This window comes from Rhamphochromis longiceps, linkage group LG10 (assembly GCF_057381845.1).
Source record: "Rhamphochromis longiceps isolate RC_006_pf linkage group LG10, R_longiceps_female_GT1.1, whole genome shotgun sequence".
NCBI lineage: Eukaryota > Metazoa > Chordata > Actinopteri > Cichliformes > Cichlidae > Rhamphochromis > Rhamphochromis longiceps.
In genome coordinates, this window is record NC_140566.1 from 13,985,255 (window position 1) to 14,003,469 (window position 18,215).

General features: G+C 41.0%; 1 protein-coding gene across 4 annotated transcripts in view; it reads left to right on the plus strand.

Moving 5' to 3' along the window:
* Positions 1–17,849, plus strand: part of LOC146660452 (connector enhancer of kinase suppressor of ras 2-like) — a 31,983-nt gene extending 14,134 nt beyond the window's left edge. For 2 of the 4 annotated variants that reach the window (XM_085420322.1, XM_085420324.1), the window contains exons 9-22: positions 2,806–2,952; positions 4,328–4,461; positions 7,223–7,425; positions 7,613–7,702; positions 8,461–8,651; positions 8,750–8,798; positions 8,932–9,110; positions 9,207–9,280; positions 11,639–11,710; positions 11,943–12,013; positions 13,147–13,247; positions 13,348–13,828; positions 16,389–16,579; positions 16,667–17,849. In XM_085420322.1, coding sequence (XP_085276448.1) covers positions 2,806–2,952; positions 4,328–4,461; positions 7,223–7,425; positions 7,613–7,702; positions 8,461–8,651; positions 8,750–8,798; positions 8,932–9,110; positions 9,207–9,280; positions 11,639–11,710; positions 11,943–12,013; positions 13,147–13,247; positions 13,348–13,828; positions 16,389–16,579; positions 16,667–16,714 — 2,031 coding nt within the window. In that variant the 3' untranslated portion in view covers positions 16,715–17,849. The remainder of the gene's footprint in view (positions 1–2,805; positions 2,953–4,327; positions 4,462–7,222; positions 7,426–7,612; positions 7,703–8,460; positions 8,652–8,749; positions 8,799–8,931; positions 9,111–9,206; positions 9,281–11,638; positions 11,711–11,942; positions 12,014–13,146; positions 13,248–13,347; positions 13,829–16,388; positions 16,580–16,666) is intronic. The other 2 variants (XM_085420323.1, XM_085420325.1) reach the window with 1 other exon arrangement.
* Positions 17,850–18,215: the final 366 nt, after the last annotated feature.

Below are 18,215 nucleotides of genomic sequence, written 5' to 3' on the forward strand. Positions count from 1 at the left end.
GCATTACATAAGCCCAACACAGAAACAGCTAATTGAAATAGGGCCTTGAAGTATAGTATAAATGATTTGAGTGATTTTGCAGACTGATTTGCAAGACATTCTCAGCTCTTTCTAAACAACACGATTATGATGTATTGGTTGCCCGAAATTAGTATGTGGGGTAGGACTGAGTAATAGGTGTTCTCAAACAGAGGATGGACTCTTGCAGCAGCCTAAGTAGGCAATACATTACTGCAGTAGAGTTACATGCTGAGCTAAAACTCCACTGTTACTCATAAACATCGCTTAAACCAGCTTAAACATTGTTAATGCATTTAATTTATTATGGCACAGTGTAGAGCAACTTAATTACGGCTGATTGTTCACAAACGTTCCTTTGAGGGTTTAGAGAAACTGCATTGAACTAGATTTGTCTGTGATGGCCCAGATTACTGCCACCATCTCTTCTTACAGGAAAATGAGATAACAAGTCATAAAGAAAAGTTGTTAAATATCTTAATACTCAAGGACGAAAACACCACCAAGTGAAAAAAAACAAGGCATGTTATAAATAGTTGAGGGATTTATAATTAAGGCAGTAGGGAGTACTCCAGCAAAAAGACACAGAGCAGAGTTCACTGGATCTGAGCATCTTTTTTCATAAGAAGTGGATGTAGAAATGGCAGCTAAAGCAAACGAGTTACATCAAAGGAAACGAATGAAGAAAAAAAAATGCTCTGCCTTGTGATTAACTTGAAAACATGTAGAAAGACCTAAGGGTTTGCTAATTTGTAGGTTATTTTGGTGGTGTTGTGCACACAGAAGTAAATAACTCGTGACAACAGTGATGGAGTCTGGTGCAGGAATGGCCATTAAATGAAAAGCTTCAAACACATAAAATATCACATACACTATGGTACATTTTAACACTCACGAGTTTTATCTGAATTTCCAGTGAGATGAAACAAAAGGAAGAAACCAATGACTTGATGTTGTATAAGAAACACTTTAAAGCAGAGCATTTCTTTACCAAGTAAACAGCTTAAAAAGCTGAAAATCAGGGATTTACTGTTTTAAATAAACACTTTTTTGTCTTCGCACAGAAGAACATTTTTTTCTCTACCATAGAATAAAGAATAAAAGCAAAGTGTCTGTCTGTCTGCCTGTTCAGTCAGTCTATGTCTTTAATGCACTTTCTGTGAAGAATTTCTGTGTACTGGCTGTAAGGGTGAAAAATTACTTGGCAAGGAACAAAGTGATTGCCAGGTCAGAGGCTGAAAAATGTCTGGTACTTCAGGGTGCTTGAAATACACGAGACATACTGAAAATTCAGTGCGGTTGACCGAGCGGGGGAATTTTTTATTTTCCTCCCCAAACTGGACCTGGCATATTTGGTTCAGCAGCAGAGAGTGTTTCTCTGGGCGGGATGCTATTCGTGCCAAATATCATTAAAACTGGGTTAAAGAGTATTTACATGGCATGCAGCTGTTCGCAACACACAACATCAGGCTGTACCACAACATGGCAGGAGGCGTGCAAGATGCCCTGAGGCATCCAGCTTTGCATTAAACATCATCATCAACATGAACCTCAGAGGGCTGCAGGCTGTGCTACAGTTGTCAACCATCAGGATCCATGTGCATTACCAAAATAACAAAGTAACAGCACCTCAAATAAAACAGCTCGCATTTTCTGGTGAACTGAACTTCAAAAAAAGATTAGACATAAAGAAATGACTTCAAATCGTGAATGGAAACTACCTGAAATACAGACAGTTAATAAGAAGACTAAATGTGGCATTGTTACACTGAAATATCAGCTTCTTATGCCTCCTCTCTGATGATAGCATCACTGAAGACATTATGTTTTAAACCCGCATCCTTCCCCTTTTCATGATCAGACTGTCTCAGGAATTTTTTGAAGAAATTTGTTCAGGTTTGGTCCAGCTGTTCATTTATACCATTTTAAAAAAACAAAACATGCTTTTTAAGCTCATCTGGCTCAAGAACCAATGAGCTTATGCCATGGTAAGGGGTCCATTGATAACCCATCCATTTGTCCAACCACAGCTCATAAGACTCACGCCTCCTGCTAAAGTATTGGTCAGAATTTAAACAAACTTACACACAATGATCACCTAACGGGTCTTTGCCCACACTCTTCTCAAGATTAATGTCACCTTTGTCCTTTTTACAGGCATTTTAACCTGTTAATTGTCATGAATCTTGAACTGGGTGAGCTACTAGTATCATTGATGTTCTGGTTGGATCCAAAACTCAAAAATTGTTACATTTTTCACATAAATGTCTAATAGTATTGAATGATAAAGTAATAAAGTAATGGACAAATGTCAAATTTAGTCAAGTTTTTCTGTAAGAACTCTTCTGGTTATTATTCAGGAGCATAACTCTGGAACTTAAGGATACATTACAACCATATTTCAATATTGTTCAGATAACAAACTTTAGAGCCCACCTATTAAATTCTATAATGATCGCTACATATGTGAGTCTACAGAGACAGATACTGCAGCATGAGCATCTGGCAGATGAAGGTGAATTTTTAGAAATGCAATAGCTTAACAGTCCATCAGCTAGTTATATGAAAATTTCTGTGTAATAGTAAAAAACTGATTACATGATGACGGTCATATTCTCAAATATGCAAAGGTAAACTTCACTAATACATATGGCAAAAAAACAACAAAAACAAAACACTCCCTGTTTATTTAGTCTAGGCAATATTTCCAGTTATTTCTGCAGTCTAAGGCATTAAAATGCCCGTGTGGGTTGAGGAAACCCTTATTGAGCTATTCTTGTACACTAGGTGGGCTGGCAGCTGAAAAATCTGGTGAACTTGTTGCGTGGAGATCCTGCAGGTGTCACCCTGACGCTGAAGAAACGCCCCCAGAGCACGCTCACGTCAACCCCTGCTCTGCTGAAAAACATGAGATGGAAACCATTAGCTCTGCAGGTATGATGACTGCCTTCATGCTCCACAGATATAGCTTTCATTCATGTCTCTGTGTGGCTGTTGATGTTGTTCGCTTGTGTTCATCTCTGTGCCTGTGGTGAATATAAACGTACAAAGCTAAACACCAAAAAATGCGATCACCCTAAAATAGGTAGAATATAAAATGAGAGTGTAACATGAATCTGCTTGTAGAGTAGCGTCCAAACTAATCCACTTGACTCCACCCACTTTGTGATCATAACTTTCGACTTTAACACTTTTTTTTTTTTTTTATCAATTATTACATGTTTGTAATGCACCTTACAAATCTCAAACACTCTTCTTTTGACTCACTGATGCCCAGCATGATCCATACAGATTTTGACATTTCAGCCCTAAGTGGCATCTGTTGTCCTACTTCAGCCAAACCAATTACAATATTAGGACCGTGTGCCTGCGCCAGAATGGGTGGAAATGAGAGGGACGTGTATTAAAGTAGTCCAGCCTTTCTTTGAGTCCCATTCCAGAGAAAATGTTTTCTCCCCCTGAGGCCCTGAAGCGCAGTGCTGCTCAGCCTCCTCCCCCTTCACGTCCTCACATTCTTCTTCTCCACCTAAATCGAATCTGCTATGTCGCTGGCATTTTTCTGGGGCAAAAAAAAAGAAAAAAGCCAACCAGAGACTGTGGTGTTTTCTGATCTGAGCTGTGACTAAAATTTAAAATGTCAAGGTATTCTGCTAAGTTATTGAAAAGAACATTGCGCGGTGACTCATATAATGGTCTTATGATGGAGCACACAGACCACTCAGTGTTACATCTCAGCTATTGGTCAGCGCTGAGTTTATGCAGCATAGTTTGAGTAATGTCTTATTAGTATTCTATTGTTGAAAAACCTTTTTTTTTTTGGAAGTCGATGATTTCTTGCGATTGGATTACATTTCTCCGACTATTCAAGTTAAGCTGACGATGTTGCATATTCTTATTCTTACAATACATTCGGCAAATTTGTTTTACATTGTGGTGCTTAAACACAAAGACATGTTTTCTTTAGAAAACAGTCTACTGTACATAACAAGCAAAGTAGGCTACGGCCAGATCCTCCTTGACCTGACTAAGAGGGATGACTAGACCGCACGCCAGCCTCTCTTCCTCTGTGCACCAGTTAGAACTAAAGCATCAGAAACGTACAGTACACAGCTCATTTCATGGTTGAGATGCTCAGCTGCACAGTCTGAACAGAGTGAACACTCCCGAACTGACTGACTGAACTGCTGTGAGCTCCAAATTTTCATTGTGTCGGTCCCTGTAACTGTTTCTCTCGCTCTTTCTCTCTGTCTGCCTTTTTCTCTGTCTTTCACACATGCTCACACATACACATACACTCACTTACACACAGCCAATCTTCCCTCAGAGCCCCAGCAGCAGTGTCGCTACGCCGACCAGCACTTTAAGCACTCCGTCCAGGAGGAGTAGCTGCGCCCTGCAGGACCTCTACATTCCCCCTCCTCCAGCAGAGCCCTACACCCCCAGGTGAACGCAGATGTAAAACACAGAAAACTTTGCTTGCTTTGCAAAAGCTTTCCTACCAGAGTTTTCTGCTCTAAGTGTGACTACAGGGCAGTGTTTTTATGTGCACATTATGTACGACACAGTCATGTTATTTTATTGAGTGAAGGTGTACCGTTGTATCAACAATGGCAGTGAGAGGAGGGGAGTCTGTTTTAAAAGATAGAGGTGAAAAACAATGAAAAATATGTGAAAAAAAGAACAAAAAGGAATGCACAGTTCATATTTTGAGAAATCTTTAATGTAAAACAACCACTGACTCATTAATTACACCTTGCTGGTGCCAGGTTGGACCCATTTGTGCCTTCAGAACTGCGTTAACTCTTCATAGCATGGATTCAACAAGGTGCTGGAAATGTTCCTCAGAGATTTTGGTGCATATTAACTGGATTATATCACACAGTTGTTGCAAACTGCAAATCAGCTGCACATCCATAATTTGAATCTTCCCGTTTCACCACAACCCAAACATGCTCTGTTGGCCTGAGATCTGTTAACTGTGAGTAGTCAAGTCGTTGTCATGTTCAGCAAACCAGTTTGAGATGATTTGAGCTTTGTGATGGGTGGGATTGTGATTGGGTGGTATCCTGCTTAAAGCACCCATCAGAATCATGGTGAGCAACAATACTCAGGTAGTCTATGGTGTTTAAATGAGGCTCAATTGGCACTAAGTGTGCTAAGAAAATATGTCCCACACCATTACACCACCAGCAGTAGCCTGAACTATTAATATAGCATGGTTCCATGCTTTCATGTGAGGTCTGACCCTACTAACTGAGTGTTGCAGCAGAAACTGAGACTCATCAGAGCATCCAATGTTTCTCCAAGTCTTATCCAATTTTGGTGAGGCTGTGTGAATCGTAGCTTCAGTTTCCTGTTCTTAGCTGATTGGCAGTGGCAGCATGTTTTGTCTTCTGCTGTTGCCTGTCTACTTCAGGGTTTGATTGACCTCTTCCGCATACCTTGGTTTTTAAAAAGTTGCTATTGGCTCGATGCGCACTGGTCATTTTCCTCTGGCCCCTGACAGAGGAGAATTACATCAATATGGCATTTTCACACAGAGAAGTGGTGCTCCTTGACATTTTCTTTTTTCTGTACCAAATCCCAGCAGATCAGCAGTTTCTGAAATTCTCAGATCATTCTGTGTGGCACCAAACAGCCCTGCCACGTTTAAAGTCACATAAATAATTTCCAATGCTTGGTTGGAACTTCAGCGCGCTCTCTTGACTATGTCTACGTGTCTTAATGCATTAAGTCAAAGCCATGTGTTGGCTGACAAAATGTTAGGTTTCCCCAAGAAAATTGTTTGGTGATTTAAATTTTACCCATCAGTTTGATTTGTCAAAACTTTTCAGTCTAATTTCACCCATTTTTTTTTGCCACTTTGCCACTTTTTTGACAACTTGTAAATACATAAAAAGAGTAAATGATGCCATGCAATGAAATTCACAGGATTACCCATTTTAAATAGGTTAGTTTGCTGCATTCATTGCTATTGAATGATATTAGTCTGAGTTTTCTACTACAATATCTAGCCTAGCTCATTAGCTGTACCCTCTGCTGTTTGGATTAACTCTACAGGAATGAGTGGGACTAAGAGAGAAAATGAGACAGTGAGAATCTTTGTTTTCCTTTTTGTTTGGTAGCAAATATGATGCGCAACATTTGGATAAGCTTTACAGTGAAACTTCTGAACATGCAGACAGCTTGTTGCACCTCACGGTGGCTGCAGGTGCTTCTCCCACACTCTTGTCACAAAGTTCCCACAAGAACGGAGCCATGTCACATATTGAAAGGCTCGACTGGTGACACGAGTAATAATTAGTTCCTCCTCAGATTTCAGCTTCTCTCATATGCAAACAACAAACACAGTGCATCGTGTTCTGTGGATAAAGAAACGCTCTCCTCTGAGAGTCATAGAGAAATCGTGAATTTTTGACTGATGCTTGAAAGCTTTGATTTCCCAGGGTCAGCTCCAACACGCGACTACAGATAATAACTAATAAAGCTACACGATTAGTATTGTTTACCCAGAGATATTTGTTTCTGTGTAATGTTTTACTGAATGTATTGTCCCAAGAGGATGAATCTTACTTACTTTGGATATCCCCAAATGCCAAATCAGGCTGGTGAGCATTATTGAGCTAAATATATGAAGTTTGTATTTGTCCTCAGTGGATGCATGTTAGAAATCTCATGTTAGTGATCACTATTTGCAACTGGTTTAAAGAAAGGGAATATAGCTACAACAATATGTGTTATGAATTTTAAATCATGAATAAATACCATTAAAATACCTGGACTTGTACCATTAAAACCATCAAAACTGATAATAAATTGACCACTGCTGTTGAGAAAAAAAAGGTGTTGAATGGGGAGATGTGCTCCTTATTTTTCCCTGCTGCTATTTCCCTGATTATTTTCTCTGTGCTGTGCTTTGTTTGACTTAATACACGTGTAATTGCGTAAACACTACCTAATACCATAAAAACTAGAGCACAAAATGTGTAGGAATCTGCAGCTGAATATACTCCTGTTTGAGTAATGTTTGTTCAAAACTAAAGTACATTGGCAGTGGAAATGATTTAGCCCCAAGAAATCTAAGTATATACAAAAATATATATCTCCAATGGGGACAGATGGGCTCGGAGCAGAACAACGTCTTCTCTCTGATCTTATTCCAAACCCTGACAATAAAATGACTTCCTGCTTTCTGTTACCGAAGAGATGACAAGGGAAGTCTGCCGGATGATGATCCTCAATCAGATGTCCATGTGGCAGAGGGATCTGAGTCACCAAACTCCTACTTGGATCAGGAGTGTCGAAGGCGATTTCCTCTGGTGGAGGAGGATACTATACTGTACTGTTACGAGTACGACCAGAACCAAGAGGGTGCATCAGTCCGCAGGGGGAGCACGCCCACCTACGGTAAGACCTCTGCCTCATCCGAGGATTCACCGCTGTAATCGTGGGAGCCAAGAATTTAAAGCCGTGCAGATGTGACGTCTTAATGTTTCTAGGTGTTTTTGATTTGTGTGTGTGTGTATGTGCGTGTGTGTCTGTGTGTGGGGGCAGGCTGTGTAATATTGCCGTTCCCTGTGCCTCCTTGCTCTAGGGAGGCTAAGGCCCATATCAATGCCAGTGGAATACAACTGGGTGGGAGACAACGAAGACCTGGCCAAGCTGAAGAGAGAGAGCAGGAGAGGTGAGTGGGAGGCAGTGGGAAAGAGAGAAAAAGAAAGGGAGGAAGAAAGGGACAGAGGAAGCTGAGGTGAGTGGGAGGAGATCTCATAATATCCTCACCCTCTCAGATCTCCCAGCCAAAAAGTAGAAGGATAAGCTGGCCTGTCAAAACTGATAACATGCTGGATATCAGCTCCTGCCTGTATCTCCTCCATATGTTCATTATCTATCACAGCTCTCCCCCCTCTTCATCCCTCTCTCTGTTTCTTTTTCCCTCTCAGCTTCGCCGTGCCTCCAAGTTTGGATATAAAAAGTACGCTGTTGCTTTGGCAACTGTATAAATATATTTTCCTAAGATTTTCACATTTTGCTGGTGACTGTTGAGCTAGGTGGTAAATGGAGTGGGAGGAGACTGAATTGCTTTATTTCAGCCTCAAACAACGACTTGAGTGATGTGTTTGTTTCCTCTGAGGATGCTGCTGATATGTTGCTCCTTTGGGCTTTTCAGAAAAAGTGATGGAGCTATATTTATCTACAAGAGGCAGTATTTGGAAGTTTTGAGGGCTTCCTGCCTGACAACGGCTTCCTTGGTAGATGTTTTAACACTTTTCACATATTTTAAGTGGAAAGTCTTGAACCAAAGTCTTGCCGATAGGCAGCAGATTCGGTGTTTATTGACGTTAGTAAGAGCGTGTCGTTAGGATTTAAGGAAAAAAAATATAAATCAGTTTTGGGTTGTTGTGATGTGTATAATAGTCTGCCTCTGTTGTGTCCCTGCAGAGAATTCTCTGATGCATTTTGAGAGCGAAGACAAGACCTCACACGAAGACTTCCTCCTGGGTCGCAGCCTGAGTCAGAACAGGAGGAAGACCGAGCGAGGAGCCAGCCCGACCCATTACACACTCGTCCCTGCCCTCCAGATGGAAGTCTCCCGGTCCACGTCTAGCTCTGACTCTGCATCCTTGTATCACGTTAGTCTGTCCTGTCCACGAAAAGTGAAATCATTCTTTGTCAGAATCCACACCGGGATTTATTTCATGGCGTCATGTGTTTTGTTTTAATTTCGCAGGTTTTTGAACGATCCTCATTGCTTTCAAGATCAAAGAAAAAGGGTAAAGGTAGGATCATTTTTCTGGGATTGAATTTTACGTGCATGCTCACTTGTACTCAAATCCTTATATAAGCAGGTGCTTCATAAGTAGAGTTTTCTGAGCCCCCTCCTCTGTTCTGCTCCCCTGCTGGTGCCTGCAGCTGGAAGTCCTCTCACTTCAATCAGCAAACGGCGGATTTCCTGCAGGGACTTGGGTCAGGGCGACTGTCAGGGCTGGCTGTGGAAAAAGAAAGACGCTAAAACCTATTTTTCGCAGAAGTGGAAGAAGTACTGGTTCATCCTGAAAGACACGTGTCTGTACTGGTACATGAACGAGGAGGTGAATATGATCGTTCCCATAAAAGAGCAATTGATACGTTTTAGACTTCATTCTTCAAGCTGAACTTTGAATTGACTCTCTGTTTGCTTATCTCAGGATGAGAAGGCGGAGGGCTTCGTCAGCCTACCAGAGTTTAAGATAGATCGTGCCACTGAATGCAGAAGGAAGTTGTGAGTGCCTGTTTTTACCTGAACACCAAATATAAATGTGCATTTCTTTTGCATTTAGGCATGTCACATATTTGTACACAGCCCTATAAACATCAGTTAAGCGGTTATCTTCTGCAAACTGGTTCCTGGCAAGAAAATGGGCTCATTCTTAATGTCTGTTTTGGGCCAGATTTTATCTTTTCACCTGAGAAATGAGCAAAATATGTAATTTGTTTAAGCTTTTCATACAGCTCTATACTGAAAATTTAATGGACTGACCATTCAGAGTGGTGGGATCGAGTGCCTGACTCACAAATAGGCAATATTCTGACAGCACAGCAGATGTTATTTAGTTTAAGATGTTAATTTAAATCTGAAATTATGAAGACAAGAGAGAAATTGCTGAAGCAGCAGCTGTACTAATAGTTTTTGGTATATTACTACAACATGAAATATTACAGTAACAAAGATCTTTAAAAAGTCTGCTGACTGAAAATGTCACTGAAGAAGGGTGTGACACATTTTATGAGTCAAACTTGAAATAATTCTAAGAAATTCTTGTGGGGCTTTTTGGGCCCGGAGTGCTTTCTGGTTACAGATGGAGGGCTGGAAGCGTGATGAGTATGTGCACATGCATTTAGTAATTGAGTAAGAGGGGAAGGCTGTGACGTAGTTGATGATTGGGGCAAAACTGTAAGTTTTAAGATAAAGACAGGCAGATACGAAACACTGCAAACTGTGTGCAGGATTAGAAAATAAGGTGATTTCTATCTTAATTGGAGCATGGCTGCCTCACAAAAATTGCGTTTGGTATCATTGCATAACTACCTTCCTTTACTACAGTGGGCTTAATGGAGCTATAGCTTGTACTATGTTTTAGGGAAGAAATTTATTTAGGTTTTTCTGTATAATTAGAAAAATAAATTTAACTTTTGGTTATTTTAAGAGCTATTCTTTCTAATTTTAACTTGAAAGAAAAGAAAATTCTCCAAAATTTTGCTGGTCTAGACCAGGGATGTCAAATGACTCCAATACAGCCCACTGAACAGCTTTGGAAACTGTTAAGCAGGGCGTAGGTTTTACAGCTTTTCCTACTGATAAATACCTTGCCCATGACTATTTATGTTACACCAACATTTCTACAATTGGCCCACAGTAACAAAACAAGCTAACTTAATTAATAAATAAATAAATAAAACATTTTCAGTCAGTCAACAAAAATAATACATCCTTTATGTTTGTTTTTAATGTTTTTGAATGAGAGGACTGTCTAGTCAGTGTGCTACCAGAAACAAATAGTAAATTTATATATTTATTTCTTATAATTTAAGCCCAAACAGTCTTCCTGAGAGATTTCTGGCACTTGTTTTTCTTATATTACTTTATATTATATTTGAATATAAAAGGCCTTGGAGTGACTGTTGTTTTGAACTGGTGACAAATCAACATTTGAATTAAATTGGATATTTATGTATCAGGGAATTAATGTGTAGTTAAGTTTACTAATTGAAGTGTAGTTAAATGTTTCAGTGGTTTGGCTCACTTAAGATCAAATTTGGCTGCATTTGGCTCACGGACCGTTTACAACAGTCGAAATGATGTTTTGCTGCGGTTTACTGTGAGCTTAAAGAGTTAAAATCATTAGGAGTGAAGGATTAGATGGGTTTTGTCATAGTGGTACAGTAGGTACAATGGTTGCCTCATGGTCGAGTTTGAATCTGCTAGATAGCTGGTGCCTTTCTGTGTAGAGTCTACATGTTCTCCTGGTGCCTGCATGGGTTCTCACTGGGTATACTGGCTTCCTCCCACAGTCTAGACATGTGAGATTAATTGGCAATTCCAAATTGGCCATAGGGGTAAACCTGAGCATGAATAGGCGGTTGTCTGTCTCTCTGTAGTTGCACTGTGACAGGCGACCTCTGCAGGGTGCCCCCTGCCTGTCACCGAGTGATAGCTGGGATATTCTCTAACGCCCACAACCACGAATGAGATAAACAGAAGGATGTATGACTTGATGGGTTGCTGTTCAGTACTGAGTTAAACAACAGGAATATTACAGGGTTCGGAGTTGTGTTTAATAATTATGGCTCTATCTTAATTATTTATCTTAATGATGCCCTTCAGCTTTTGGGTTGAAGACTGTGACTGTATATAAATGGAATCGTACTTCATGAGGCTGACTCCAACTTGTGCAACTCCCCAAAATAATCAAAGCGCTTTATCTCATGACGCGCAGTCTTGCTGTTTTGGTGTCAGCATGAATCAGTATATGCACGGCCATGTGTCGGTTTATTTTTCCAGTCGACAGCATTCACATGGAAATGCGAGCCATACGTTGCTGTCCTTCTGCTTACGTGTGATTAAATATGTCCCTTTTAGTGCTTTCAAGGCTTGCCATCCGAAGATAAAGACCTTCTACTTTGCTGCGGAAAATGTAGACGACATGTCCCGGTGAGTTAATGAGGCTTTTATAGCCGTATTGCACACTCCCCAAACATTTAAACCCATACTGTCTGCAAACTGAATCCCCCTACTAATAGACTGCCCTCTCTGTTTGAAACAAAGTAGTTTTGTAAGTTTATTAGTCAACCAGTTGAACACACACACGCACACACACACTGGTATGAGATGTTTCATTGGATGTTGAATTGCTGTGCGTCAGTGCTGTTGTTCTCCCCCACAGGTGGCTTAGTCGTCTCAGTATGGCAGTGGCAGGCTACTCTGAGCAGCAGGAGAAAATGCGCCAAGACCAAGGTGAGATTAGTCACAGTCTGTGTTCACGGTGCTGCAAGAATTTCTTCAGCTGTTACAGGTCAACAGTTATATAAAACTGATGATTTCTAAGCAGTGGGGCGTCACGCTGTTGCTTTTCGATTGAGGAATTACGTACATAAAAGTTGAAACAAATGCGTGAATAATTATTTTGCCTAGTCTTCATTTGGCAGAGGTTTTGATTTGCTGTCAGAGGCTCACAGCAGTAATTAAGCTCCTGTCTTTACTGTTTAGAACTGGAGGTGCAACAACTTTTGCACCACAAATGGACAAAACTGGTTGTTCCAACATTAACGTTTCTTTAAAAAAAGTGACTGTAGAGATGACTCCATTTAAATTCTTGCTTCTTTAGTTTGGTTCACTTGCTTTAAAGTAAAGACTTCTTTGTCTGAATCTTTCCACTGGGAGATGAGCTCATTAATTATTTATTTGACTGTCAAAGTTTAGAAGAATTACAAGGAAATGAATTGGGGATTTGAAAATTATAACTTGGCTCAGAGTAAATTTGATGCTATGGCCTGGAAAAACAAGACCAGATGCAGAGGATTCAATATACAGATTTAGATCAGCAGCAGAGGCGTTGTACTTCCGCTTTACATCAGATTCAAGAATCGCTTCGTCGTGCTGAGTATAAATAGTAATTTTAAGGGGCTGAATAACTTCTTCAGCTTCTTAAAGATGGACCGGAAATAATGTAACTAACCCTTGCGCTATTTAGAGGAGCCTACGTAGGAACCTTGCATGGGTGGGTGGGTGAGAGCAGGTTTATCACAAGCTTCATGAAAACAGGGTCTTTTGCTTTACAGAAGAGTTTCTAAATTAGAACCATAACACCTCCAGAAGACCTATAAGGAAGTTCTCACATCTTAGATTCATCCTTTTTCACACTCCAGAGTGGACCCGGACTTGTACATCACACCTACCCATCCACACTCCTGCCACAGTGCCCTTGTCAGAGCTGTTAGTCAGAGTTTGATTTTTCCGACCTTATGCAGGTGTTCAGATTGCAAACTGTATGCGTGTGAGAAAAGTTACCCCTTTCTGCTGCATGTAGAAACAGTTGATTTTGCTTGAGCCTAGAAGTATTAACTCAACAGTACTTTTGTACATGACAGATTACTGGAGTGAGAGTGATCATGAGGACATGGAAATGCCCTCAATGTCCAAACAGGACAGTCCACCACCACCTTATGACACCTATCCCAGAGCATCCTCAGTGAGTCTGTCAGCCTGTAGTTCAGAAATTTATGGTTGATTTACTGAATTTTCCTCAGTGGCACACGTCCCTTATTTTTCTTACGTCTGTTTGTAATTAGGTGAGTCCTTACCTTGAACCGAAACGCGGGCATCTCTCCTCCTCTGACACCTTTCAGTCTCGTTCTTCTCACGAGGAGTTCCGCTCGGAGCCTCAGGAAGGCAGCAGCAACAATGGCATCTCCCCCGGGCCAAAGACGAGCAGCCATCGAAACTCGTGGCACGACCAGATGGAAAGCAACACACGGATGCACTACCTCCAGACGTTTCCCATGGAGGAATCCTTGTTATCCCAGGACAGGGACCAGTTGGCGATGGAGTACCGCAGGCAGGCCACGCTGCCTGCACAGCGCAGTCTGCTGCAGGAACAGTACAGAGCCCTGCCCTTGCCCCTCAGGGCCAGTATTGATTCAGAGGCAGGAGGAAAACCTCGCAGCTTCACACTTCCCAGGGACAGCGGCCTCCATGCTATCCTGGCTGCCACTGCTGCTTCTGATCAGGGGGAACCGCAGCACTATCCACTGGACCGGTCCAGGGATGCAGGTCAGATTCCTTATATGAATTTTCAGATTTACTACAGTATGCTGCCTGTCATGAGAAGCCAAACAGTTGCAGTCTTCTCTTTTGTATTTATTTTATAACATTTTTACAGGATTTGAATTCACCAAAGCCCCTTATGATTTAATAACACTATTAGGCTATAAAGCAATAGCAACATGCTGCTATGGCTAATGTAATCACAATTGTAATCACAGTGTCCCCAACAAGTCTTATTTAATCACTGTTTTGGAAACTTTTCTGGGACAAGTAAAACGCTTCTCTAAGTGGGCTTTTTATTTATATATTTCATGTTACAGAACCAAATGTCTAAACCCCGTATTCATCCAAGACCTTACTTCCAGCATCAAACCAACATCCTATTCCAAAGTGACCATGGATGAGGGAATGAGATGTGCAAACTGTAAAATCCTGCTGCACTCTATAGCTAACAGAAAAACTAATAAAATAATTATTTTCCTAAAAACTGTTTAATGATGGATTTTTGGGCTATATACCAATAAAGCTTAGGCCTCAGTCACACAGCTGGTAACCCTCTAGCAACCTGTGGTTGCTAGAGAATGATATGATTGGCAGGTGGTTGCTTCTAGTTGCTAGGAGGGCACTGCAACAAAAAAAGTCCTTGTGATTGCTTTGCTTATTGGTAGATTGCCGCTGCTGCCCACAGTCTGCATGGAAGATATTGATTTATCTCTTAATACTAGAAACTGATTGGTAGTGAAACTGGAAAGTGCAACGCAAGCTGCCTTCAGACTATTGCCTGCCTCACTGCTGCAGGTAATATGGTTCAAAAGGCAGGGCAGTGGAACTGCAGTGGTTTGCAGCGCTGCCTCACAGCAAGAAGGTTGTGGGTTTGAGTCCACTGGCCGGACGGGGCCCTCCTACTTTTAGTTTGCATGTTCTCACTGTGCATGCTTTGGCCTCTCTGTCCAATTTGTTGGGTAATTCATGACTGTGAAAAAACTTGGCTGAATCTGTGCGTTAGCCCAGACTGGCGATCTGTTCAGGTGCTACGTCACTTCTCATCCTATGACAGCTGGGATAGGCTGTGACCCCACTGAACTCCACCCTGAATTGGTTAAAATGAATGAAATCTATGGATGGGTTGAAGTATTCACATATGCTTGGGAAGATTTTTTTCGTTATTAGCACAAGTTGACATTCTTCTCACAAATTTGAGGCATATTGCTTCGATTTAGACAGTCAGGCACCACCTCTTACAATAAACAATGCTATAATCACCGTGTCTGCTGTATTCAAGAGAGGTCAACAACAATATCCACTTACGTTTAATCAAAAGCGTTAAATACCTCTGAACTGAAAATCAGTTCAGATTAACACATTTGGAGCCTGACAGGTGGCTGCGATGAAGAGTTCCTAGAGCTAATCTGACAGTTTTGTGGGGGTACAAAAATGTTGAGGTAGAGATGAAGACGTTGCACACTTAACAGCATCACTGAATGGTCCTGCTGTGAGAGCCTCTCCTGCTCAGTGTTATATGCAGATCAGTCTTTTCATCAGCACACGGCTGTGCAAATGCGCTTATTTGTCATCATTTATTTTATTAAAGCTGCTAACAGGCAGTCAGAGCCAGCAAATGTCAGAGGTTGAATACTCGCTATTATTGCTTTATTGGATTGGATTTAAAGCCAGCCCATTCGCCATCCCTTGAAGTCCTCCGGGGAAGTTGTCTAAGTGAAACGAAATTTAGTCTTATTTGATACTGATTTATCTTGGCAGCCCACTCTCTTTTTCTCTCTAGCACACTCTCTAGCTCATTCTTTCGCTTTCTCTCTCTCCTTTTTCCCTCTTGCCTGATCGAGATGTTGTCGTGCCTCTCGGCGGTGTTTGGATGGCGAGGCGAGGAGGAATCCTTTCAGCCCAAGTTAATGTTGAATTCAGAATGGGATAAAGAAGCTCGCCCAAGGCCCCTCTCTTCTTGTCCTCATTTATCTATTGCTCCGTGGGTTCGGTCTCTCCACCACTTCCAATAGGGATGAGAAAGCAGACACAAAACAGGCGGCAAACAAAGCGCGATACATTTCAAAGCACAGCCCAAAAGCCTCAGAATGTACCACCCTGCTTCCAAAATACAAAACAGTGTGTGACAACTCACATAATCAGAGCCCGAGTGCAGTGTATGAGTGTTGGCAACAGGGGGCAGTGCATGAAAACAGGAGACAAATGGGGTTTGGGTAGCTTATTAGAATAATGCATGAGATTCCAGTTTCCTAGGTTTAAGGTCCTTTTTCTTCCTTTATTGCTGTCTGAAGAAAAAAGCACAAATAATACATGTAGCTCTGACTAATGTCTTAAAAACAAAAGAAATGTTTGCTCATCTCGGGAGACGTCCATAGGCTACATAATTAGTCAATAGGCTAATCAGTAAAAAATGAAAACTAGAATTGATTCATCCAATTAGCAAAATGTTTTTTTTTAATCACTCTAGGGGGAGCATTGTTAGAGGGTGTGAAAAGGTAACAAATCTCAGTTTCGACTTTAGTTTACTAATATATGTTTTTTGGTGCATTTTGTGTCTTGCCAGGCCATGGACGTGACTGCAGGATGCAGACGGACTCTCTGGTAGATTTGTACCGTGCCCTGGAGCAGACAAACCTGTCTGATCACAGACCAGCCAACCGCCTGGAATACAAGCGCTCGTTTGTCCGCCGAGTTAACGACCCCCTGCTGAATGACAAACTTCACCGCTTACGAATTCTCCACAGTTCACTCAATGTATAACAACACATTTAAGCATGAATTATTGTTTTATAAATGAGTTGCATTTGCTGATTTCTGATTCGTGCTTTTATTTTCTTGCAGAACGTCCCCCTTCAAGACACAAATCGATCGTTGGGTTTTTTAGGGTAGCCTGTTGAGAATCGGTGTGGCGGTGACAACTAAGCTATAACACCTCTGTCTGCACTTCACACAGCTGGTGTCCCAGTGACAGAAATGAAAGGCACCAAAAACCATTGTTTACCTTCTTGGTTCTCCATCTCCTCTCCTTTACAACACCTTCAACTGCAGTCCACTTGCAGGAGCACAAAGACTCGCTATCCCTATTTGCCTCATCGCTTTCTTTTTAGGATGAGGGCTTTAACAAAAGGCAAAAAAAGATGCCTGGCTTGATGAAATAAGTTATAGGCCCCCAGGGTTTATGGCAAATAAGCACTTTGATTCCATGTCAGAAATTTGTCAGAGAGGTTTTTAAATCATTGCTCAAGTGCATGGCCACGTCCCTTTGCTTCTGTTGAGTTGTTTGAACATTATGCTGGAGTTGTGTGCAGCTGCTCATTGTGCACAACATTTGGTTATGCATGTGTGTTTGATTCATGGGTATGTTTGTTGTACGAGTGTACAGGATGCTATATATATATATATATATATATATATATATATATATATATATATATATATATATATATATATATATATATATATATATATATATATATACACAGATATTATGATATTACATTACAGCAAAAGTGACTACACGGTGTTTTGGGTTACTTATACAAATTGTAAATCAAGTGCTGTGCCTCAGTGATAGTGAATGTACATTGTACTTTTCCAAGAGAGGTCAGAGAAGACACAGAACGCAAGCTATCCCTCAAACCAGAGGCACAAAAATAAAAGGCTTGGCAATAATGAACTCGTATTGTAAATTACAGATGAACGATCAGAATAGTCGTCTATTTTTGTATGCATGCTGTCTACCTGATTGTTTGTAAGACATTTTCTCCACCCCTCGGCTCACCCGCAGTCCCTTACTCACCCACACACACTCATGCACACAAGTGCACAGTGTATTTTAAATTCTTATACAAACGGCCCCAGAAAATTGAATCATTTTCTTTCTGATTGTGCGCCGTAAAAAGCAGAATAACCGTATTTATTAAGTGTTTAATGTGCAAGCATGCTTTGTAAGACTAAAACATTGTACCCAGCCATGTGACTCACATATCACACCTGTGCCATATTGTAGCTGCATTTTTTTTTTTTAAATAAAGTACATACATGAGAACCTCTGCTGAGTGTTTTTCTTTCTTTTTCTACTTCCCTCAGTAATGATGAGGCTGCTCAATTTACATGAAACTTCAGGTTTTCTCATAATATATAATTAATGGAACACGTGGGAATAGTGCTCTGTTTAGTGCAGGTATAACTGTTTATTTAGGTATGCTACTACTGGTCTAAAGAAGAGAAAAAGCCTTTGTAGAAGCAGCACTGCTCGGCACTGTACGTGTGCCCATTGTGAATCTCTGCATGACAGTTGGTAGGAAAATCCAGTGTCATTACACATAACTTTGTTGACAAAAAATCAGTCAACCTCCACAAGGCACAGAAAAAAGACAGCCTTTAATTT